Source organism: Procambarus clarkii, chromosome 14 (assembly GCF_040958095.1).
Source record: "Procambarus clarkii isolate CNS0578487 chromosome 14, FALCON_Pclarkii_2.0, whole genome shotgun sequence".
Classification (NCBI taxonomy): Eukaryota; Metazoa; Arthropoda; class Malacostraca; order Decapoda; family Cambaridae; genus Procambarus; species Procambarus clarkii.
Window position 1 is genome coordinate 47,215,498 of NC_091163.1, and position 24,844 is coordinate 47,240,341.

The following is a 24,844-nucleotide window of genomic DNA, read 5'->3' on the forward strand; positions in this document are numbered from 1 at the left end:
CTTCCTCAACAATTAAGAAAATGTGTGCAACATGGGAAGAATTGCAAACCTTTGCTGAAACGACTCACCCAAATCAAGCTGCAGTAGGTCGTTGCCTTAACCTATTCAATGACACTGTGATGCATCATTACAGACAAATGTTAAAACAAAGGGAAAAACAAATGTCTCTTGACAAATTTGTAGTGAGACAAACAAGCACTGAACCACAACCAGGTCCTAGTGGTATTCAGGCAAAACATAAGAGAGAGAGTACCCCAGAGAAAACATCACTGCCTGATGTGATAATGGAAGGGGACTCCCCTTCCAAACAGTAACAACTCTCCTCCTCCCCCTTCATCACCATCTTCCATACACCATCAAGAGCCCTCCATAAAGGTTCGAGAAACTTTGGTACTGTATTGTAGTTAGAAAAAACTTTGTATTCAGTATAAAATATATTTGTATGTTAATATTTTGGAGGGTGGGGAATGGATTAATTCAATTCCCTTTATTTCCTATGGGAAAAATCGCTTCGACCTACGATATTTCGACTTACGATCCGTCTCTGGGAACGGATTAGCATCGTAAATCGAGGCCCCATTGTATATGTGTATATATATACAGTGGAACCTCAATTAACGAGCGGCTCTATTAACGAGTTTTTCCAGTAACGAGAGAGCCACTCGCAGCAAATTTGTCTCTATTGACGAGCTCGCCTCTATTAATGAGCAAAACCACATGGTGCTGCTTCCTAGCATCTCGCGGGTTCTCGCAAATTCTTGGACGCCTCTGACGCCAGTGTTGTTGTTGTATCTCACACGACAAGCATCCCTCTGGATTTGCGCTTTTCTCTGTTTTTTTTGTGGTTTTGTGACTACAATTTGTAATGCACGATGTCGCCAAAGAAGCTGCTTGCTAAAGACAGTGTTGGCAAGGGGAAGAAAGCGACAATTACCATGGAAGTGAAAAAGGAAATAATAGCAAAGCACGAGCGTGGTGTGCGTATGGTTGATCTCGTCAGGGAGTATGGCAGGTCCTCATCAACGATTTGTACCATTCTGAAGAGGAAGGAACAATTTAAGACGCTTGAGGAGGCTAATGGAGTTACCAAGGTTAACAAGAAACGTCCACAAATCCTAGAAGAGGTTGAAAAGTTACTGCTAGTCTGGATGAATGAAAGGTAAATGCATGGCGATAGTGTCTCTGAAGCTCTTTGTCTGTGCAAAGGCCAAGAATTTGTATGTGGACCTTGTCAGGAAGACACCAGGTGCGTCGTTTGAAGAGGAGGAGATATTTAAGGCAAGCCGTAGATGGTTTGAGAAATTTAGGAAGAGAAGTGGTATCCACAGTGTTGTGCGACATGGGGAGGCTGCCAGCTCTGATAAAGCTGCTGCTGAGAAATTTGTACCAGAGATCCAGGAATTTGTTGCTGGAAAGGAGTTCTTGCCCCAACAAGTTTTTAATTGTGACAAGACTGGCCTGTTTTGGAAGAAAATGACGAAGAGGACCTACATCACACAGGAGGAACAATCTTTGCCTGGCCACAAACCGATGAAGGATCGGCTTACTCTCGTCCTCTGTGCCAATGCAAGTGGCGATTGCAAGGTCAAGCCGTTGCTAGTCTACCACTCAGAAAATCCACGCGTGTTCAAGGCATGTAAAGTGTACAAGGCGCGACTGAATGTGATGTGGAGGTCCAATAAGAAATCCTGGGTTACGCGGATATTCTTCACTGAATGGATCAATGATGTTTTTGGCCCCTCAGTGAGGAAATATCTTGAAGAAAAACAGTTGCCACTCAAGGCCTTGCTTGTGCTTGATAATGCTCCTGCACATCCTCCACAGATGCGAGATGAATTGTATCCCGAAAATCAGTTCATCACCATCAAGTTCCTTCCTCCCAATACCACTCCACTCCTCCAACCTATGGACCAGAAAGTCATTGCAAACTTTAAGAAACTCTACATGAAGGCCTTGTTGGAGAGGTGTGTTGATGTGACCGACAATACAGGGCTGACCCTCAAAGAATTCTGGAAGAACCACTTCAATGTCCTGGGTGCCTTACGTTTGATCGATAAGGCCTGGGAAGGAGTGACACGGAGGACTCTAAACTCTGCATGGCGTAACCTGTGGCCTGAGGGTGTCCCTGAGCGAGACTTCGAAGGTTTCGGTCCTGCACTTGCATCTGCATCTGCACCTGTGGAAGACCCGGAAGTGCATCTAGTGGATGATATTGTTGCTCTGGGGCAAACTTTGGGTCTGGAGTTGGATGCTGCTGATGTGCAGGAGTTAGTGGAGGAGCACAGTGAGGAACTGACCACTGAGGAACTCCTGGAACTTCAGAAGGACATTAATCAAGAGGAGGCACAAGAGTTCTCATCAGGGGAGGAGGAGGTAGGGGAGGATGCTGCTGCCTCTTCAAGTGAGATCAGGGAAGTGTTGGGAATGTTTGAAAAGGTGACCGCATTCATAGAAAAACATCACCCTGATCAAGCAGTGACAACCCGGTGTGTGAACATGTTTAATGACAATTTGCTGTCTTGTTTTAGGGACATCCTAAAACAAAGACAAAAGCAATTGTCAATAGAAACGTTCCTTCCAAAAGTAGAGAAAAGAAGAGCCAGTGATAATGAACCACAACCCGGTCCCAGTGGGGTGAAATTCCCAAGAAGAGAGAGCCCCCCTGACTCAGAGGTGGATTCTCCTTCCACACCATAACCCCTCTCCTCCTTCCCACCTCCCCATCGTCTCCCTCAAGCCAGCAACGACTCTTCATAAGGTAAAGTAAACATTAAAACAGTACAACAAAACATTTATAATTACAGGTGCAGAATTATATTTACATAAAAAAATGTCATGCAAGTATGGATGTTTTTGGGAGTGGAACGGATTAAATTTATTTCCTTTATTTTAAATGGGGAAATTTGTTTCTCAAGACGAGTTTTCCAGGTAACGAGCTCGGTGCCAGAACGGATTAAACTCTTTAATAGAGGTTCTACTGTATATATATATATACAGTGGTACCTCGCATAACGAATTTACTCCGTTCCATGTTCGTCATGTGAAACGGACGTCATACAAAACGAGTGTCCCCCATATAACCAGTGTGATGCACTGTGTTTATTGTGAAATTCCCCCAGTGTGCATGACATCAAATGTTCCCCAAAATATCATTTTTCTTTGCAAAATGATAAATTACCGTCCCTGAACATGTCTATGTAAAAATAATTACCAAATTCCACTTACTTTGGCTGTGAGGGAGTCGACAAGGTGCGCTGTGACGTCATCAGGGCCTGGTCGCCCGTGTGTGAAGCTCCCAGACACGGTCGCGCAGGCCATTCAAGCACCGCGTGTTGCCACAAATATATTTTCAAGTATTTTTTCTATGCATTTCCAATGCGGTTTTATTTGTTTCTTTTATCGTATATGATGCATATTTGTGACCTTTACAATATGTATACAGTAGAATGTTCATAATTTTCCATGAAACTGTGATACATGTGTCAGTAATGTGTCCACAATAAATGTTTATTGTCACAATATTACGTGGTAAAAATTCACTAAAATTACAATATGTACAGTTTCACATACTATTTACACAGTAACACACTGTATTACACACTCAGTACTTTGGAGGTGCATAATAGTCAACGAAGTAGTCCATGGTACACAGCGCGACTTTGCTCTCCTTGCACCAGCTACAGATAGATTTTCGTTTCCTGTTTCATCGTTCTGTGTGCTTGCAAATAACGCACTCGCGTGCACCCTTGGCTTTAGTACTTGTAGGTGGTATGTAGCCAAGCTTGTAAAGCATAAAGTAGTATTGAAACGATTATAGGAAAAGCTCAATTTGTAAGGTAGTCTTGAAAAGATCGCTTTGTAAGGTCCCACACAGGAAGAGATTCAGCTAGCCTCAAAGAGTGTCCATCAGTCAGGAAGAGATTCAGCTAGCCTCAAAGAGTGTCCATCAGTCAGGAAGAGATTCAGGTATTCTTGAAAATATCAATGAACAACACCACCATGGAAGCTGCTAACACTGTTCATCTATGCTACTTGTATCAGATGCATCATCACTGAACGCAGAAAACGATTCATCTATGTATCATCTATATAAATTCGAGATGGCCAGGGTGGGGCTCAGAGCTACACCTGGATACGCTCGCTGTATCATCCTCATAGGTGCTGTATCACTGGCATCCGACCATTGTGTTAAGCCCTTATTGTGCCTAGCTTCACCAATGTTATGACCCTTATGTTCTTCAAACAATAGGGTCTGAATTGCACCGACTGAGCGCAGTCTTTCAACACCGTGTGGGACAGGTGTTTGAGAGCCAGAGGCACGTGTGCCACAAATGGTTGCTCACGCAGTACTAACCCAGCCAGCAGCCCTTGTCTTTCATATTCGTTATAGCAAAAGGTTCGTTCAGTGTTTGTTGGGTAGGCTGCTCCATTATGACAATCTTTTTTTGTTTCAAATGTGTTCCATTTGTTTTGTATTTGTCACTTATGTCTCAATAATGGAGCAGCCTACCCGACAAACACTGAACGAACCTTTATGGCATTTGTCCATTTTTCAAATTGTTTCAACAGTTCTTTTATTTTTCGTTTTTTTTTTTTATTTAAGAAACATGGAGCAGCCGACCTGTAGACGACCGAACGAACCTTTTTGACATTTGTACTGGTTTTCAAAAATCTTCATTTTTTTTATTATTTACGTTTTTTGTATGTAAGAAACATGGAGCAGCCTACCTGCCGACCACCGAACGAACATTTTGCTATAAGACAAATGAAAAATAAATATTGAACACATTTGAAGAAAGGAAAATGTCATAATGGTTTATTCAGTGTATGTAAGGTAGGCTTCTCCATTATTGAGACGTAAATGACAAATACAAAACAAATGGAACACATTTGAAACAAAGAAAGATTGTTATAATGGAGCAGCCTACCTGCCGAACACCGAATGAACCTTTTTGACATTTGTTGTATATCAGACATTTCATTTCTTTTTTCCTACAAAAACGTCAATGCTTTGCAACATCTCAGCAGTCACCCTTTTATATCCCAGCATCATTAGCATCTTTAAACAAGAACAACATAATTTATGTGCATCGTCGGAGGCGTCTAAGAATGTGCAAGAAGCAGCGCGACCCCACCTGGCCCACCATGTGGTGTTGACGTTACTCAAACCAGCGTTCGTCATACGGGACGATTTGACGCCGATCGGGCCGTTCGTTACCCAAAATGTTCGTCTTTTGGGGCGATCGTTATGCGAGGTACCACTGTATATATATATATATATGTCGTACCTAGTAGCCAGAACGCACTTCTCAGCCTACTATGCAAGGCCCAATTTGCCTAATAAGCCAAGTTTTCATGAATTAATATATTTTCTCTAATTTTTTTCTTATGAAATAATAAAGCTACCCATTTCATTATGTATAAGGTCAATTTTTTGTTATTGGAGTTAAAATTAACGTAGGTATATGACCGAACCTAACCAACCCTACCTAACCTAACCTAACCTATCTCTATAGGTTAGGTTAGGTAGCCGAAAAAGTTAGGTTAGGTAGTCGAAAAACAATTAATTCATGAAAACTTGGCTTATTAGGCAAATTGGGCCTTGCATAGTAGGCCTAGAAGTGCATTCTGGCTACTAGGTACGACATATATATATATATATATATATATATATATATATATATATATATATATATATATATATATATATATATATATATATATATATATATATTTATTTATATTTATATGTCATACCTAGTACAGAGCACCACTTGGTTTCCGAGCCCCTTGGGGACGAGACCCGTCGGTTATCGTGTAAGTTCATAAACGAGAAATGGAGGAAAATGGACAAAGAATTTTTTCTAAATTTAACAACAAATTATAAGGGAAAAAATCGACATATTCATAGCATAAATGCAACAAATGAAATAAAGTTCATTGTGTAATTGCATTCACTCACCCCCACCCTTCCCTCCCTCACTGCTTCTATCTCTCACTGCATCTCCTCCCTCACTGCATCTCCCCCTCACTGCCTCTCCCCCTCATTGCCTTTCCCCCTCCTCAATGCCTCACTGCCTCTCCCCCTCAATGCCCCCCCACCCCTCACTGCTTCTCCCCCTAAATGCCTAACTGCCTCTCCCCCCTCACTGCCTCCCCCCCTCACTGCCTCTCCCCCTCAATGCCTCTCCCTCTCAATGCCTGCCATCCCTCCCTCACTGCCTTCCTCATAACATGAGAACAGCAGGCTATGGAGGAGGGGGAGCTACTAACGGGGTCGGGAACTACTAACGGGGTGGAGGCTGTGTAGAGGCGGACATGTTTGTCAGCGCCTGCTCACAGATGCCAACTGTGCATAATTTATAAATAAAACTATATTTGTTTAATTAATAAATAGGAAATCATATAACATGTTAAGGATTAATAATGTATATTAATATATGAAAATTAACATTTTGGCATAAATATTTAATAACTAACATTAAAATTTGTAATACACTATGGGCGATAAGTTTGGCAACCATTGCCTGGTCAGCAAATCCTTCCTTACTGCCTCCCTCACCACTCCACCAACAGAGGGGGGGGGGAGAATTAGTGAGAGAGGAGAAATAGTGGGAGAGGGGGAGAATTAGTGAGAGAGGGAGCGAGGGGAAGGTAGGGAGAGATGCTAGGAGGGAGAATGGGAGAATTAGGGAGGGAGGGAAAGGCAGTCAGACAGCCAGCCAGCCTGCCTGCCTGCCTGCCTGCCTGCCTGCCTGCTATCCTGCCTGCCTGCCTGCCTGCCTGCCTGCCTGCCTGCCTGCCTGCCTGCCTGCCTGCCTGCCTGCCTGCCTGCCAGCCTGCCTGCCTGTGTGCTTGAAAGGCCTCCATGTAAGTGAGCCTGGGTGTAGCAGCATGCTGCAACACTGGGTTCATGATGGGGTCTTTGTATGCCAGGAATTTCTTTGCCAAACTTTGTTAGTAACTTTGTCAGAAGTGTAAAACCAAACGAACGGAAACTTGGTTTACGTCCAGTTTTCACCAGATACATATTGTAGCTGTTCAGCATGCTTACGTCAACCAGATGGAAAAACACTTTTCTCATCCACTTCAACGTTTTCCTAACACACTCGACAGCGCCCACCATCATGTCACGTTTATCAACCAAACGCATGTTGATATTATAGTCAAGAAGACAATCTGGCTTATATACTGGTTGTTTTGTTACTCGATTCACCTTGCCACTGTTCACCATTGTACCATCATGAACGGTTGTCAGCAAGTTCACTTCTCTCGTCTTTCCACCTAACTGAGAGTATTTGATCACTTTTTCTTAGCTGGCAGTCACCAACTTCAAGATTATTATTACAGCAAAAATAGAGAAAAAATGAATGAGAAACATCAAAATATTTGTGAAACATTATATTTGCAGCAACTACCTCTAACAGGGTGGTGGGGCCTAGTGACCTTGAGCGCTCCATCGCTCAGCGCCCATAATTTGCTCAACTTTCCAGGGCCCAGGGGCCCCTGGGCCCCTTTAGCTGCGATGGCCCCAGGGGCCATCGCAGCTAAAGTATGTCACATACAATATTTTTTTTTTTTAGCTTCCCGTGATCAGAGACTGTATTTTAACAATATAAGAAGCGAAAATAATTTTTTGTAAAGCATTTATTTTCTGTGCACCAAGGGGTTGTCATATTTTAATGCAGAACAGTACATTAATGTTAAACAAAATATATGCTGTTCGATTAGACAAATAGCCCTTTATCCATTTCAGTAATTTTCCTTGTATTCCCAGCTCAGCAAGCTGTTCTAGCATGATTTCCCTGTTTGCTGTATCAATAGCTGCTGCTAGCTCGATGAAGACGGCTTGAGGGGAAGCTTCAATATGAGCGAAGTAGTCAGGAAAAGTGCTGTGTACTGAGCCCAGGCATAAATCCAAGCAGTTGGGGAGACAGGTGCCCCTGTATACGATACGTGAGTCTGTTAAGGACAATGTGTTCAAGCACTTTACAAACACACGATGTTAGAGATATGGGCCTATAATTATCTGAGTGTGGTTTGGGGATATGAACAATAACACTCTTTGTCCAAGCATCAGGTAATACTCCTTCACTTAACCATTAAGCTGCACAACACGTCATATGATGTTTTGAGTAACTTACGCAAAAGTGCGCATCACATCATATGACGTGATGGAGTACCAAGTAAAATTTGAATAGCCAGCGGGGTAGGGGGAGGGGCTCCCCATACACTGCCCAGAGGCTATAGTAAACAGCCGCCATTTTGAAAAGAATCCAGCTCCACCACCAACGCGTAGGAAGCCTCAGCTACCCAGCAGTCACCATGGTGAGTGCACAGCCAAACGCCTCTCGAGCACGCATCACTCAATCACTTACTCAAGTAAAATAACTAGTGAATTATTTTCTGATGGTGAGGAATGTGGTATTGATGACTCTGACATTGATAAGCACTACACACAATTGACCGATGATAGTACCACAGAGAGTAGCACAGAGAGCCTCCTCCCATTGCAGGGCCTACACGCTCACCAGTGCCTCCTCACCCAGTGTCTACTGTAATTCGTGCACAACCACACAGTTCTTGTACTTATTTAGAGTCAGAGGAAGGTGACTCTTTTTCTGGTTTTAATGAGGTGGATTCAGAGCATAGTATTACCATGCCTGTCGCTAGTGCCAGTGGTGTTACCAAGCGAGATTTTGTCGTGTCAGCAGCATCTCACCCAGCCAAGCGCCGCCGCATGGCACCACATGAGGAACCAAGACCCTCATGTTCACGTGATATTACCTCATGTTCACATAGCACCCGTACTTTGTGTAGACGGGCTTCAGCTCCTGGTACATGGTGTGCAACGATTCCTCGCCGTAGTGCCGGTGTTTTGTCTCGCCCGGACACCAGGTGTACTTGTGTGGAGTGATGGTATTACAAACCTTTTCCCTGATACTGGTGAGGACATATGTGAAATAGACTATTTTACAGCATTTAATGATGAGACGCTCATGAAATATATTGTACACGAAACGAACCTTCATGCAGGCCATCTCATCGGAAAAAATATAACAATTTTCACGATTACAGCATTGGAAAAACACTACTGTAGGTGAAATATATGTATTTTTGGCACTATGTATGTTGATGAAACATTGTGTAAAACATATTATCTTAGATTATTGGAGCAAAGACCAGACTGTTCCAACACCTTTGTTCGGGAAATATATGTCCCAAGACAGGTTTCAGATACTCCTCAGGTGTCTTCATTTTGCAAGTAATGAAAACCAGACAGACGTTGATAGACTTTGGAGAGTCAGGCATATTATGAATGAAGTGATTGGAAAGCACAGATATTTCAACGTACCAGCACAGAAGCTGGTGATTGACGAATCCCTTGTGCTTTTCAAAGAACATGTTGGGTTCAAGCAGTATATTCCCTCCAAACGCAACAGATTTGGATTCAAATTCGTTGTTCTTTGTGACTGTGAAACAGGATACGTGTTACACATGATTCTGTATTCTATTAGCAATGTAGACATTCCCGGTAACGACCAACATGGTTTCTCAGGTAGTGTGGTAAAGTCACTGATGGCACCATGGATGAACAAGGGCCACATTTTATACACAGATAACTACTATACAAGTCCCTTGCTAGCTAAGTTCTTGATTGAAAATAGAACTGGAGTGTGTGGCACAGTAAAGCCAAGAAAACGAGAAATGCCAGTGTTTGACAATAATCTTGAAGTTGGTGACTGCCAGCTAAGAAAAAGTGATCAAATACTCTCAGTTAGGTGGAAAGACGAGAGAAGTGAACTTGCTGACAACCGTTCATGATGGTACAATGGTGAACAGTGGCAAGGTGAACCGAGTAACAAAACAACCAGTATATAAGCCAGATTGTCTTCTTGACTATAATATCAACATGCGTTTGGTTGATAAACGTGACATGATGGTGGGTGCTGTCGAGTGTGTTAGGAAAACATTGAAGTGGATGAGAAAAGTGTTTTTCCATCTGGTTGACGTAAGCATGCTGAACAGCTACAATATGTATCTGGTGAAAACTGGACGTAAACCAAGTTTCCGTTCGTTTGGTTTTACACTTGTGACAAAGTTACTAACAAAGTTTGGCAAAGAAATTCCTGGCATACAAAGACCCCATCATGAACCCAGTGTTGCAACATGCTGCTACACCCAGGCTCACTTACACGGAGGCCTTTTAACCACACAGACTAAAACATTTGCCACCAGCTGGAAAGCGTGCATATAGGCCAACGTGATTGCATAGTTTGTGGAACAAAAAAAAAAAAAAAAAGAGAGACCACAGAAACGTAAACTAGTGCAAATATGGTGTGAAGTGTGTGCAGTCCCGTTGTGCACTGTCAACTGCTTCAACGACTACCACTATCTCCAAGACTTCTAAATGTACAATGATGTTGCAAAAACCTGTAAATAGTGAGTGGATGTGTGTAAATATAATAATGAAAAATGTGAATACATACATGGCGTAATTGAAAACATTTGTGTGTGCATTATTGTGACACTATTAATCAGGTGTATACTTAATGTATGCAAGTTGTATTATAATTCAACATCAAGTAATATTATATGCAACACAATAAGTGAAAAAGTAGAGTTGAGTATAGTCTTTACTTAGCCAGGTCTCTGTTAAAATAATAAATGATAGTTTAGTATCTAATGCTGTGAGTAGTGCATTTATATCATCAAATTTTTTACCAAGTGATCTGACATTTTGGTTGAAAACTGATAGGCAAGTGTTATTTTGGAGTTTTTTTTTTTTTTGTGCAAAGTTTGGTGTGTAATACCTGCAGTAGTGATGATCAATATGGTGGTTATTGTAGATGTGTGAGAGCAGATTTAGTTGAGGATCAATATCAGCTTGCATGTAGATGCAATGGAGTCAAGATACAATAAGGCAAGCAATTACACAACAGTAAAATACTATATCTGCTGTAAATATCAAATAACTATAACAAAAACACACACAAAAAACCAGCGTTGAATGTAATGAAACGCCATTTTCTGGGTGAGACCCGGAGGCTCCCCGGAGCTTTACCGGCTGATATGCTAATGTCAGACTTTGGCATCAGTCATGTGTATGGAGTTCTAGGGCCTACCGGGGACCACGAGCCAGAACCTGGCCCTCTCAGAGAGGCAAGGGGAGCAATGGCCTATAGAAACCCCCGTGTGGTTGGAAGCATTCTATGTCTGCCATCGACCGGGTCAAGCATCCAGAAAGGTAAGCATTCCAAAACAAACCCCTATTCTGGTGAAAATTGCTACCTAAGCCGAACTAGTGGATAGAACTCTTCAACAGAAAACAAGGAAACTAGTATGACGTCATACGTCACCGCGCCGCTGTCTGCGCAGCTCCCCCCTCCCCGGGAGGGGGAAGGGGGAGCCCCAGACCTCCCACGCCGGCTATCCACCCATCAGTTCTGAGGCTGGATGTCAAAACACGCGAAAAACGCCGACTGGAGGGAGGGAGGGTTGCCGGGGAGCCTCCGGGTCTCACCCAGAAAATGGCGTTTCATTACATTCAACGCTGGTTTTCTGGGGGGGAGCCCCGTCGGCTCCCCGGAGCTAACTACCCACAGAGGAAGGTCAAAGGGACAAAACCGGGAGGCGGACACCACGCACCCCCCAAGGAGGCGAGACAACCGGCAGCAAACGCCAACCCAAGGCGCCACAGCCCCGAAAATCCCGGGAACAACACAAGAACCACGAGCAGCAAGGCCCCTGCACGAACACCAAAAATCCAAGCCCGAAAGACTGCAAGGCCACGTCGCGCAGACGGCAGCGAGAGCAGCGAAGCCACGAACGCCACAGGCATGAGGGAAGAACACAGACAGCTTAGCCGCAAGAACACGGCTGACCACCCGGGACACCATCAGCCGCGAACCGGGAAGAACAGAACCGGATCAACGCAAAACGCGCTCCGGACCCAAACGCCGTGGCACGCAAACAACAGCGGAGGGCCGCCACTGAACACAAAAACGACACACCCCCAGCCCGACCAACGAAGCACCAACAAACCCTGGACCCCTCCAGAATGCAGCAGCCCCACCCCGCGCCAGAAAAGATGGAGACTGCTGCAATCAAACAACCAAAACGCTAAAACCGAAGGAGCAAGAAAGCTCAGCGAACCAACCCCCAGAGGCAAAGGCCCAAAGGAAAGAGCCGACGAAAAAACACACCGGAACCGAAGGGGCACTACCAATTGAGGAGAAGACAGAGCACGCTGACCAGAGACCAGGATGGTGCAAGCGGCGCACGAACAGGCCGGAGGTGAAACGACGCACAAGACAGCTGACTAACGGTGCAGAAGCAACACCAAGACCGAAAGCAAGCTGAAGCGGCTCCGCCTGCGCCGCACGAAAAGAGGCGACAGTACAGTATCCACTCAATTTAACGGCCTCTTTTATACCGATCTGCCGGTATTAACGACCGGTTTGGGAGCCCAGTATCTAGAGCCTGCTATACCGGTCTGCGGTCGATATTACCGACAGTCGGTATTGGGTTTGTTGTGGCATCAGCGTCCCCTCACATGGCGACCAGGCCGCCACCGACCTGGATCGTCCAGAGTCATATATTACATCTTAATTTTCTTTTAAAATGATTCACTTTAATGAAGAAAATTGTAAATTATTATTAATAAAATATTTTGAAACAGTTTTTTATTAAGCAAAAGTCTTTGTTTTCTTATTAAATACCTTTTATAGTATGTATAGGCACTAGGTATTTTTTTTCCCACGGACCTAGTATGTACTCCGCCGGGCCATGTGTTCCCATTGTTTACTGTGAACTCGCGCGGCTAGCTTCAATTGTGAAGGATATTACTGTACTGTAATTGTGATCTTTTTAATTTACAAAATGCCAAAAGTTACCCAAAGGAAGCGCCTGACGGTTGCACAGAAGCTGGAGTTAATTAAGAAACTTGATAAAGGATATTCTCATGCACGAGCAGCAGCAGAGTTTACCATCGGGAAAAGTACAGTAAGTGACATCAAGAAACAGAAGGATACTCTATTAAAATATGTGAGCACAACAGAGTAATTACCTAAGTGTAGTTACAGGATGAGAGCTACGCTCGTGGTGTCCCGTCTTCCCAGCACTCTTTGTCATATAACGCTTTGAAACTACTGACGGTCTTGGCCTCCACCACCTTCTCACTTAACTTATTCCAACCGTCTACCACTCTATTTGCGAAGGTGAATTTTCTTATATTTCTTCGGCATCTGTGTTTAGCTAGTTTAAATCTATGGCCTCTTGTTCTTGAAGTTCCAGGTCTCAGGAAGTCTTTCCTGTCGATTTTATCAATTCCTGTTACTATTTTGTACGTAGTGATCATATCACCTCTTTTTCGTCTGTCTTCTAGTTTTGGCATATTTAATGCTTCTAACCTCTCCTCGTAGCTCTTGCCCTTCAGTTCTGGGAGCCACTTAGTAGCATGTCTTTGCACCTTTTCCAGTTTGTTGATGTGCTTCTTAAGATATGGGCACCACACAACAGCTGCATATTCTAGCTTTGGCCTAACAAAAGTCATGAACAACTTCTTTAGTATATCGCCATCCATGTATTTAAATGCAATTCTGAAGTTAGAAAGCATTGCATAGGCTCCTTGCACAATATTCTTAATGTGGTCCTCAGGTGATAGTTTTCTATCTAGAACCACTCCTAGATCTCTTTCTTTATCAGAATTCTTTAAAGATTTCTCACATAATATATAGGTTGTGTGGGGTCTATGTTCTCCTATTCCACATTCCATAACATGACATTTATTAACATTAAATTCCATTTGCCAAGTGGTGCTCCATATACTTATTTTGTCCAGGTCTTCTTGAAGGGCATGACAATCATCTAAATTTCTTATCCTTCCTATTATCTTAGCATCATCAGCAAACATGTTCATATAATTCTGTATACCAACTGGTAGATCATTTATGTACACAATAAACATCACTGGTGCAAGAACTGAACCCTGTGGTACTCCACTTGTGACATTTCTCCATTCCGATACATTGCCTCTGATTACTGCCCTCATTTTTCTATCAGTCAGAAAATTTTTCATCCATGATAGAAGCTTACCTGTCACCCCTCCAATATTTTCCAGTTTCCAGAACAACCTCTTATGTGGAACTCTGTCGAAAGCCTTTTTTAGGTCCAGATAGATGCAGTCAACCCAGCCATCTCTTTCCTGTAATATCTCTGTGGCCCGATCATAGAAACTGAGTAAATTCGATACACAGGATCTTCCTGATCGAAAACCATACTGTCTGTCTGATATTATATCATTTCTCTCCAGGTGTTCTACCCATTTAGTTTTGATTAGCTTTTCCAATACTTTCACTATTACACTTGTCAATGATACAGGTCTATAATTGAGGGGGTCTTCCCTGCTGCCACTTTTGTAGATTGGAACTATGTTAGCCTGTTTCCACACGTCTGCTACGATTCCTGTACACAGGGATGCCTGAAAGATCAGGTGAAGTGGAATGCTGAGCTCAGATGCACATTCTCTCAGAACCCATGGTGAAACGCCATCTGGTCCAGCTGCTTTGTTCCTCCCGAGCTCCTTTAGCATATTTTCCACTTCATCTCTAGACACCTCTATCCGCTCTATGTTGTTCTCTGGAATTCTTATTGTGTCTGGTTCTCTGAAGATTTCATTTTGTACAAACACACTTTGGAACTTTTCATTTAATGTTTCACACATTTCCTTTTCATTTTCCGTGAATCTGTTTCCCATTTCCAACCTCTGGATATTATCCTTTACCTGCAATTTGTTGTTTATGAATTTGTAGAATAGGCCCGGTTCTGTTTTACATTTATCTGCTATCCCTTTTTCAAAATTTCTTTCTGCCTCTCTCCTTACTGCTGTATAATTGTTTCTCGCATCTTTGTATCGCTGGTATGTTTGGGGGTTTGGCCTCTTCCTATACTGATTCCATTTTTGTGTCTTTTGGTCTCTTGCCCTCTCACAATTTCTGTCGAACCAATCCTGTTTTCTGGTCCTGCATCTCTGTTTTGGTATAAATTTTTTTGTGCCTTTATCATATATTTCACAAAACTTGCCATACATCTCATTCACTTCCTTGCCTAGCATCAAGTCTGTCCAATTATACTCCCTAAAAAAATTTCTAAGGTCACCATAATGTCCTCTCCTGAAGTCTGGTTTTTCAACTGCTTCAACCTCCTTATTTTCTTCCAGCTTATAACGCATTGCATACTTTATTTCCAAAAAGACATGGTCACTTTTACCCAAGGGAGGAAGGTACTGAATGTCAAATATCTCTTCCTCCTTCCTGGTAAATATCAAATCTAGCATGGAGGGAACTACTGGAATGGAGTGGAAGAGTGTGCTACTTCTGGTGCTGCATGTTCGAGAAAAACAGTAAAGTCTGGTCAGTATCCACAATTGGATGCTGCAGTGTATAAGTGGTTTATTCAGCACCGCACAATTGGCATGGCAATAAGATTTGAAGAGCTTAAAGTTGCAGCAAGTAAACTTGCCATTCAATTAGGTATAAAAGATTTCAGTGCAAGTGATGGGTGGGTTGGAAGATTTAAGGCTCGGCATAACATTTCAAACACCAAAAAAATTTCTGGTGAGGCGTCAAGTGCTGATCCCACTAATGTTGATTCATTCAAGGCTAAATTAAACGAGTACATTGTCAGTAATAATTTAAGCAAATATCAAGTATATAATGCTGACGAGACTGGGTTTATGTGGCGAGCTGTACCAAGTACATCCTTAACCAGTAGGATGCAGGAAAATATTCCTGGATGAAAGATAAGCAAGGAACGACTCTCAGTGTTGCTCTGTGCTAATGCTGATGCCTCTCACAGGACAAAATGTGCCGTGGTAGGCAAGTCTAAATATCCTCGAGCCTTAAAAAATATAATGCAGGCATTACCTGTAATATATTACAGTTCTAAGAAATCATGGTTTAATCAAATAATATTTACGGACTGGTTTGAAAACCACTTTTGCAAAGAAGTCAGAGAATTCCAGATCAACAAATGTGGAATAAAGGCCAGTGAGGTTAAGGCATTGTTGCTGCTAGATAATGCCCCTGCTCATCCCATTAGCAAGTTAATTTCAAGGGATGGCAGAATAAAATGCATGGCACTTCCACCAAACACAACATCCTTGATCCAGCCCATGGACCAAGGTGTTATCCTTGCTGCTAAACGTATGTACCAAACAGCAATGCTTGAAGATGTTTTAGTTGTTTTACCTAGCGAGGAAGATGAATTGACAGGAAAGGATACAAGGGCTCAAAGAACACTAGAAAATTTAAAAAACCAGCGTTGAATGTAATGAAACGCCATTTTCTGGGTGAGCCCCGGAGGCTCCCTGGAGCTTATCGGGCTAATGTATGTTATGTTAGACCGGGACATTAGCTAAGGAGTTCAGACCTACCAGGGACCAGCGCCAGAACCTGGCCCCTTCAGAGAGGTTTCAGGGAGCAATGGCCCTGGAAAACCCCATATGGTTGGGGGTTTTCCTTATCTGCCATCGACCGGGGTTAGGCACCCAGAAAGTAGGCGTAACAAAACAAACCCCACATGGTAAGAAACTACAACAAAAACCGAACAGAGAGGTAGAAAACTCCCTACAATCCCAAGGAAACAAGCAAACAAGCAAACATCACACTTTACTGCCGCGCCGATCGTCCGCGCAGCCCTCCCCACCCCGGGAGGGGGAGGGGGGAGCCCCGGACCTACCGCGCCGGCTGCCAAGCTCCAGTTCGGAAGCTAAGCTTCAACCAACGCGAAAAAACCGCCGACCGGTGGGAGGGAGGGTTTCCAGGGAGCCTCCGGGGCTCACCCAGAAAATGGCGTTTCATTACATTCAACGCTGGTTTTCTGTGGGGAGCCCCTACGGCTTCCTGGAGCTTCATACCCAAAGAGAAGGAAAAGAAAGGGCTAACCCGGGAGGCGGCCGCCACAAACTCTGCAACGCAAAGCCAAGACAACCGGTCGCAAACCTGCGACCCAAGGCAACAAGAACGCCCAAGAACAGACGCACATATGGATGGGCGGCCAAAAACCTGTGCGACCCCCAAATCCCTGATAGAATAACAATAAACCAGTAATATTTCTCTCAATATATTTTTTATTTAAATAACTGCATCAATATTTTTACAGCTGACAGGATTTGTTTCTCACAGGTGCATTATTTGTTAAAAAATTAGGTTTATTGCTACACACAATGGTGCTACATAGCCTTCCCAGCTTGGTGCCTTCTTTTGATAATTACTTACTGATTGTTACACAGCCAAATTGTGTAACAGGAAGAGGTCTTGGACACAAATTTGTTCAATGCTAAATGTAGAGGAATCAGCTGAGCATTCCTCAAATAAAATAGGCTGCCTCAACTTATATGGTAAATAAAATAAGCATTCTCCAAATAAGTAGCTGCCTCACCTCACTGCCTTAATGCTACATAGCCTTTCCAGCATGGTGCCTTCTTTTGATAATTACTGGTTCCACACACCCAAATTGTGTAACAGGAAGAAGTCTTGAACCCCTACTTCCCTCTCTCTTTTTTTTAATACCAATATTATCTGTACCTCTCTCAACCAGTTTAAGATAAAAACTAAGCACTACCTAATAAATTCCCTGTAACCTACCTTACCCCTCTATTGTCAACCCATGTCTGTTATTTTTAAACCATGCTGTTTGTTGACCTAATTGTATTTTTGCTGTTTTTCTGCCATGTTCCCCCTTATTTATTTTTATTTTTCTCAACACATTTTATACTTTAATCTCAATTAGTATTAAGTTTTAGTCTTTAATGTTTTTCCTGCCCGAAACGCTTTGCGTAATAGTGGCTTTAGGCATTGTATGTACTAGCTCTATCGATAAATCTATCAATTTTTGTATCACCTCTTGTATGTATGTACGTTACCTGAATAAACATTTGAATTTTGAAACATTTAAACATTTTTTAATAGTCCATATAGTCATAATTATAGGTTTAATTATTCAATGAGAAAAGTTTTTGAAGTTTTTACCCTAACCTAACATCTTTGTGCAGGATATTTTTCTTCTGTCTCACCCAGATTTAATTTCAAAATAAAACCAAACAAAATAAATTAAATATGTGTATGTATAGCTAAGGTACACCCTTACTGATTACTAGGTGAACAGGGGCATTTGGTGATAGTAAATGCTCCCATCAGGCAGGGCTCATAACCTTCTCTCATATTTCATGTTCACCAGTGTTTATTTACTTAATAACTACTGGTATAATATCTTGCTATTATAAAACTAATTCTACTATCATAAAAGACATATTTACTTCAAGTTTCAAGCAGAGAATGCATATATAACTAACACGAAGGACTCCTCTTCACCAGATTCACCAACTAATAATCTTTTGTTATATTAAAATCAATCCCAGTGTTATGTAGTAGAGAAAAATTGAGTTATATCCAGTTACGAGAGGTCGACAGTACACTTAGATGACGGACCAAAGTTACGAAGGTTTCGGTCCATCTAATTACCACAAGCTTCAGAAAGCTTCCTGGCAATACGTTAGTAATGAATAAATATGATATATTTACTCATTATAATGTTGGTGCTGAATGTACAACACGAAAAAACATAATTTTAATCTGAAAAAGTATCTTTTTATAAAGAAATTAGGCGAAAATAAAAAGCTGGTGACGCCAAATCAAGTCGACGATCCAAGCGTCGGTTAGGTTAGGTTAGGTTTGGTTTGGTTAAGTTAGGTTAGGTTAGGTTAGGATAGGATAGGTTAGGTCAGCCTAACATATCATATTTATTCATTACTAATGTATTTTTAGGAAGCTTTCTGAAGCTTGTGTAGCTTGTGGTAATTAGACGGACCCCGAAGGTTTTTCTTCTTAGTATTGCTACCTGAATACCGACGTAGCCGCCACGAAGGCGCTAATAGGAAAAACATTCGTAGCTAAGAAGAAAAACATTCGTAGCTAAGAAGAAAAACATTGGTAGCTAAGAAGAAAACCATTCGTAGCTAAGAAGAAAACCATTGGTAGCTAAGAAGAAAACCATTGGTAGCTAAGAAGAAAAACATTGGTAAGTACCTTGGTGAATGTGGCCCAAGGTGGTCAGGTGGAGCCAGTGACTCCTTTCTTCAACAGTTTTGTCTCTTCCTCGTGGTATATCCTCAATGTCTTCAGTGGTGTGCCCTCACCACACACTTACACTGCCACAACTGTCTTGTGAGTATTGTGGGAGGGACAATTTGGCGGGTATTTTGGACACAGGAGACCGTCTTTAAGATAGGCGAGGAGCGTCAGTGTTATCTCACGGGTCATCCTACACGGGGACTGGTCAAGTCGTATACTGCAATTTCGGATACCGGGCTAGAAACAACTTCGTTCACTGAGAAGTTTGTACATACAAACCATTCTGTTCGTATATGCGCTGGTTTGTGTTCGCTGTTGTTCTCGTCTGAATAAATACATGGCACTTGTTCATATAATTAGCGCTTCCATTATTAGAATTATTTATCCATTATTAGAATAACAAGGTGCAAACCATACCCCCTTACAGTTGAAATCTATTTATTTATATACAAGAAGGTACATTGGGTTGCGAGAGTACATAACATTTATTAAGAGGTACATTGTAGCAAGATTTGAGATTAGATTCAGATTCAGATTCAGATGTTTATTCAGGTAAGGTATATACATACAAGTGATGTTACATTAATGGATTGATATATAGATAGAGCTAGTACATACAATGCCTAAAGCCACTATTACGCAATGCGTTTCGGGCAAGAAAAACATTAATATCTAGAACTTAATACTAATTGAGCATAAAGAATAAAAAGTGTTGAGAACAAATACAAATAAAGATAAAAAAAGGGGGAACATGACTGAAAAAGCAGCACAAATACAATAGGTTGACAAACAGTGTTGATTAAAAAAAAAAAAAGAAAATAACAGACATGGGTTGACAATAGAGGAGTGAGGTAGATTACAGGGAATTTATTAGGTAGTGTTTAGTTTTTATCTTAAACTGGTTGAGAGAGGTACAGTCTTTAACATGGTTGGGAAGGTCATTCCACATTCTGGGCCCCTTGATTTGCAGAGCATTTCTAGTTTGATTAAGACGTACTCTAGGAATATCAAAACTGTATTTATTTCTGGTGTGGTGCTCATGGGTTCTGTTACAACCTTCTATGAAGCTTTTAAGATCAGGATTGGCATTATAGTTTAGCGTTTTATATATGTATAATACACATGAGAGAATGTGCAGTGACTTAATATCTAACATATTCAGAGATTTGAGTAGGGGTACCGAGTGATGTCTGGGGCCAGAGTTGGATATTGTTCTAATAGCAGCTTTGTGTTGGGTAATTAGAGGACGTAAGTGATTTTGGGTAGTAGAACCCCAAGCACAAATACCATAGTTGAGATAAGGATAGATAAGGGAGTAATAGAGAGTCACCAGGGCAGGGTGTGGTACATAATATCTGATCTTAGAAAGAATGCCCACAGTTTTTGAAACTTTTTTTGATATATTTAGAATGTGTCCCTGGAAATTCAGCTTGTGGTCAATGAGAATGCCAAGGAATTTGCCATCTAATTTGTTACAAATTTGGGTATTGTTTATTTTGAGATTTATAAGACTAGAGGATTTATTGCCAAACAGAATATAGAAAGTTTTGTCAATGTTAAGGGTGAGTTTGTTGGCAGTTAGCCAAAGATGGACTTTATTTAGCTCAGTATTTACTGTGGCATTTAGAGCAAGAGGGTCAGGACTGGAGTAAATGAAGGTTGTGTCGTCAGCAAATAGAATTGGTTTGAGGTGTTGGGAGGCATTTGGAAGGTCATTAATGTAGATGAGAAAGAGGAGAGGGCCAAGTATGCTGCCCTGAGGAACACCAATGTTGATGGGTAGGGTGGGAGAAATTGTATTATTCACAGAAACATATTGGAGCCTGTCAGTAAGGTAGGACTCGAGGTATTGTAGGGAATGTCCTCTGACTCCATAATGATGTAATTTAAGAAGAAGGTTATGGTGGTTGACAGTATCAAAAGCTTTACGCAGGTCCACAAATAACCCAACAGGGAACTCCTTTTTATCAAGAGCTGTATGAATCGAGTTAAGCATACTATAATAAGGGCATCGTTAGTGCTTTTTTTGGGTCTGAAGCCATATTGGCAAGGGCTAAGTATATTGAGTTTGGCTAGATATGAGTAAAGCTGCTTATATATAAGTTTTTCAAAAATTTTTGACAAGTTTGGCAGGATTGATATAGGTCTGTAGTTGTTAACATCTGTGGGGTCACCACATTCGTGGACAGGCGTTACTCTCGCTTTTTTTAGAATATCTGGAAAGGTTTGGAGTTCAAGTGACTTGTTGAAGAGCAAAGCAATAGCAGGGGCTAAAGATCTGGAGGCTTTTTTGTAAATTAAAGTTGGTATCTCCTCAAGGGCACCAGACTTGGTTTTAAGGGAAAGGATTATCTCATTGACGTCAGTGGAGTTAATAGGCTTTAGGTACAGAGACTGTGGATAGTTACCTGTAAGATAGTCCTTAATGTCAGTACTGGAAGATGGAATATCATTTGCAAGGGATGAACCAATGGAAGAGAAGAACCTATTGAACTCAATAGCAGAATCAGAGGCTGAAAGCTGACCATCGTTATTAGACAGGAGAGTCGGTTTGTTATTTAAAGATTTCTTTGATCCCAATATTTGTGAAATTGTGCTCCAAGTTTGTTTAATGTTGCTCTTTATTTGAGTAAATTTATCTTCGTAGTATTTAGTTTTGGCTCGTCTAATTATCTTAGATAGCAATAATGAGTAATTATTATTATTAAAAGGATTAAATTAAAGGATTTAAGACTAACACGTTTAGAAACAAGGCGCCCCCGAAGGAGGCTATTATTTGTTATGCACCCCATACTCAACCAGTAAGTAGTGGAGCAAAACATAGATTACATGGTCATAAAGTCTTAATCAGACCAATTCAATTCAATTTCTTTCTTTATTATGCACCCCATACCCATCCCGTGGGCGGTGGTGTAAAGGATTACAGAGGCACATAATCGGTTCAGGAACTGAACCTTGTAGTTCGTTTAGCTAAGCAAATATCAATTTGTGACGCTAGTTACAAAATTATTAATATTATATATACATGTACACACTCTCATACATACAAGTACATATATATATATATATATATATATATATATATATATATATATATATATATATATATATATATATATATATATATATATATATATATATATATATATATATATATATACGTATACATATATACATACACATACATATCTAATCACCTACACAAATACACACATCAATAATCTTTGTGTCACAAGTGATCAACAAGAGGCTCACAACAGTCACTATACAAGGCACTTTACATCTATAGTGAGTCACACAGTTACTAGTCTTGCTGCACACCCACCCAACTGGGCGGCAGCTTTACAGTCATGTGCATGCATTACCTACAGTAAGCAAATTTTGGATACTTCGCTAAGATTTCGAGCAGCACATCATTATGAATGAAGTACTTACACATTTCTTGGACACTATTGATGGTGTTATCTCTAAATTCCGCGATTTTTCACATTCCATTATATAATGACGCAAAGGATGCGAATAGTTCTGCTGACAGAGTTTACATTTAGTCAAATCTACATCAGCAGATGTTACAAACTCCCAGAGGTACTTGTAGCCGAGCCTAAGCCTAGCAGTGGTAACATCTAGATTCTAGAAGTCTGCTAACATTATTGGATGACCCATAGACGTGCGGTTCTTCCTGCATAATAGAATGATGATAGATGGAGTAACTGGTTTGAATTTCACTTTGCCTCAAGTCTCCGAAATTTAGTTGATGTTCCTGGGATATTGCTGCCCTCAGGCTGCTCAAAGGCAGTCCAAGTTTGTAATCAATTCCCTCTTTACGAGCAAAAGTCTTGGGCAACTCATCAGTTCTCAGTGGCTATTTTTACATTATCATTTACAACTAACTTAAGTTAAATAACAACCAGTAAACAGACTGCTGTTTTCTAATTCTAGTTCAGGCACTTCCTGGGATAAAACGCGAACATTCCTTGAGGAACTGTGAGGTGCTTATCTGTTTTTCCTCGTAACGGTCCCAAAGCTTCCACAAATGTTCCTGTTTCTCTTTATTGCCCTTGCGGCGACTGGACTTTAGCTTTTGATCAGAAACCAGTTGGTATTGCAAGGTTACCAGGGACGCCTCACGGTACAGTAAGGGGATTAAAATATATAAAGCCAAGTTGTCCCTCACTGCCCTTTGATTCAGACGCTGGTGCCCTCCTTCTACGTCATTGTTGGTCCTCACCAGTCGTCTAAATGCACACCAGTTCCCCAATTCTCACACACTGTTGCACAGCCACGTATTTTTTATGTAATGAGTTAATTGTGTCGTTAAGGGTGGACTGCTAGCCGACTTTTCTAATTCAGCAAACGCCTTACAATTATGTAGTACATACGTACCACATAAGTACGTGTGTGTTACACACGTACACACACACACACACACACACACACACACACACACACACACACACCTTGTCAAGCACAAGACGAAGCTTGAAAAAGTTTAGTGGTATGCCAATAGGCTAGTCCCAGGACTAAGAGGCATGAGTTACGAGGACAGGCTGCGAGAAATGCACCTCATGACACTGGAAGACAGAAGAGTAAGGGGAGACATGATCACTACCTACAAAATTCTCAGAGCAATTGATAGGGTACATAAAGATAAACTGTTTAACACGGGTGGTAGGCGAACAAGGGGACACAGGTGGAAACTTAGTACCCAAATGAGCCACTGGGATGTTAGAAAGAACTTTTTCAGTGTCAGAGTAGTTAATAGATGGAATGCATTAGGCAGTGATGTGGTGGAGGCTGACTCCATACACAGTTTCAAATGCAGATATGATAGAGCCCAGTAGGCTCAGGAATCTGTACATCAGTAGATTGCCAGTTGAGAGGTGGGACCAAAGAGCCAGAGCTCAACCCCCCGCAACCACAACTAGGCGAGTATACACACAAACACACACGTACACACGTACACACACACACACACACAGACACAAACATACACACACTAATGCCTCTATTCACCTTGCAGTAAATAGGAACCTGAAAGTCAGGAAGCTGCTAAAGGCTGCATCTTGGGGATGTGTGAGTGTGTTAGATAAAAATATATGTTTAGATATGATGGAGGAAAAGAGGCCGAGAGTCGGTACATTAGACAACCGACGCTTAGAAAGGCGGGGTCCAAGAGCTAACAGTTAAATCTTGGAAATAATAAATTAAAATATTTAATACACCCACATACATGTTTCATATTATTTTGGCTGAGGGCACACTGAGGGCTGATGGCCCCGTCGACGGGGCAGGAAGTCGGCGGTTGATCAAAGGCCTCCCACATCCTCCACATACCTGAGGATTATTCCGGCTTAATTTTAAACGGAAGTAATGTGTTGGCATTTACGGCTTCAGCGGGTGGGTGTGTCCGTGGGTTTATTACACTATGAGTGAAAACAATCGCCTGTTCTCTATTTTATATTGCCGCTTGTAGAGCTAGAAGCTGTTGCCTCTTGTGTGCGTTGCACAAGGGGATTAATATCTGGATTAATATCTTTCAATATTTCCAGTATTTTTTAAGGTATCGCTTAAATACCGAAGATACTGCTATTGGACACCGCTTAATTGACAATGTCTCAACAACGCAGGCTAAAGATGTGCGTGGCTTATGCTATTGCAATGCTGCTCATTTGTTTTTCAATGATGGGCCTTAGTTGCCCCCTCTCTAACTT

The 24,844-nt window shown here is 41.7% G+C and overlaps 2 protein-coding genes across 3 annotated transcripts in view; one reads left to right on the forward strand and one right to left on the reverse strand.

The window, feature by feature from the left end:
* The window catches only part of LOC138364632 (tripartite motif-containing protein 59-like), a 99,074-nt gene extending 79,713 nt beyond the window's left edge, over positions 1-19,361 (reverse strand). The window contains exon 1 of one of the 2 annotated variants that reach the window (XM_069324589.1): positions 19,089-19,361. The gene's annotated coding sequence lies outside the window, so the exon portion shown is untranslated. The remainder of the gene's footprint in view (positions 1-19,088) is intronic. The other variant, XM_069324590.1, reaches the window with a different exon arrangement.
* On the forward strand, positions 1,168-2,606 carry LOC138364820 (tigger transposable element-derived protein 1-like). Its single transcript, XM_069324804.1, has 2 exons — positions 1,168-2,436; positions 2,529-2,606. The coding sequence occupies exons 1-2, from the start codon at positions 1,168-1,170 to the stop codon at positions 2,604-2,606; spliced, it is 1,347 nt and encodes a 448-aa protein (XP_069180905.1).
* Positions 19,362-24,844: the final 5,483 nt, after the last annotated feature.

What these genes read in the sequence shown, in the direction of transcription:
- LOC138364820 (XM_069324804.1), top strand. Translation starts at nt 1,168, where the DNA reads ATGGCGATAGTGTCTCTGAAGCTCTTTGTCTGTGCAAAGGCCAAGAAT. An exon ending in TGTTGGGAATGTTTGAAAAG is followed by an intron (nt 2,437 to 2,528) that starts GTGACCGCATTC and finishes GTCTTGTTTTAG; the next exon opens with GGACATCCTAAAACAAAGAC.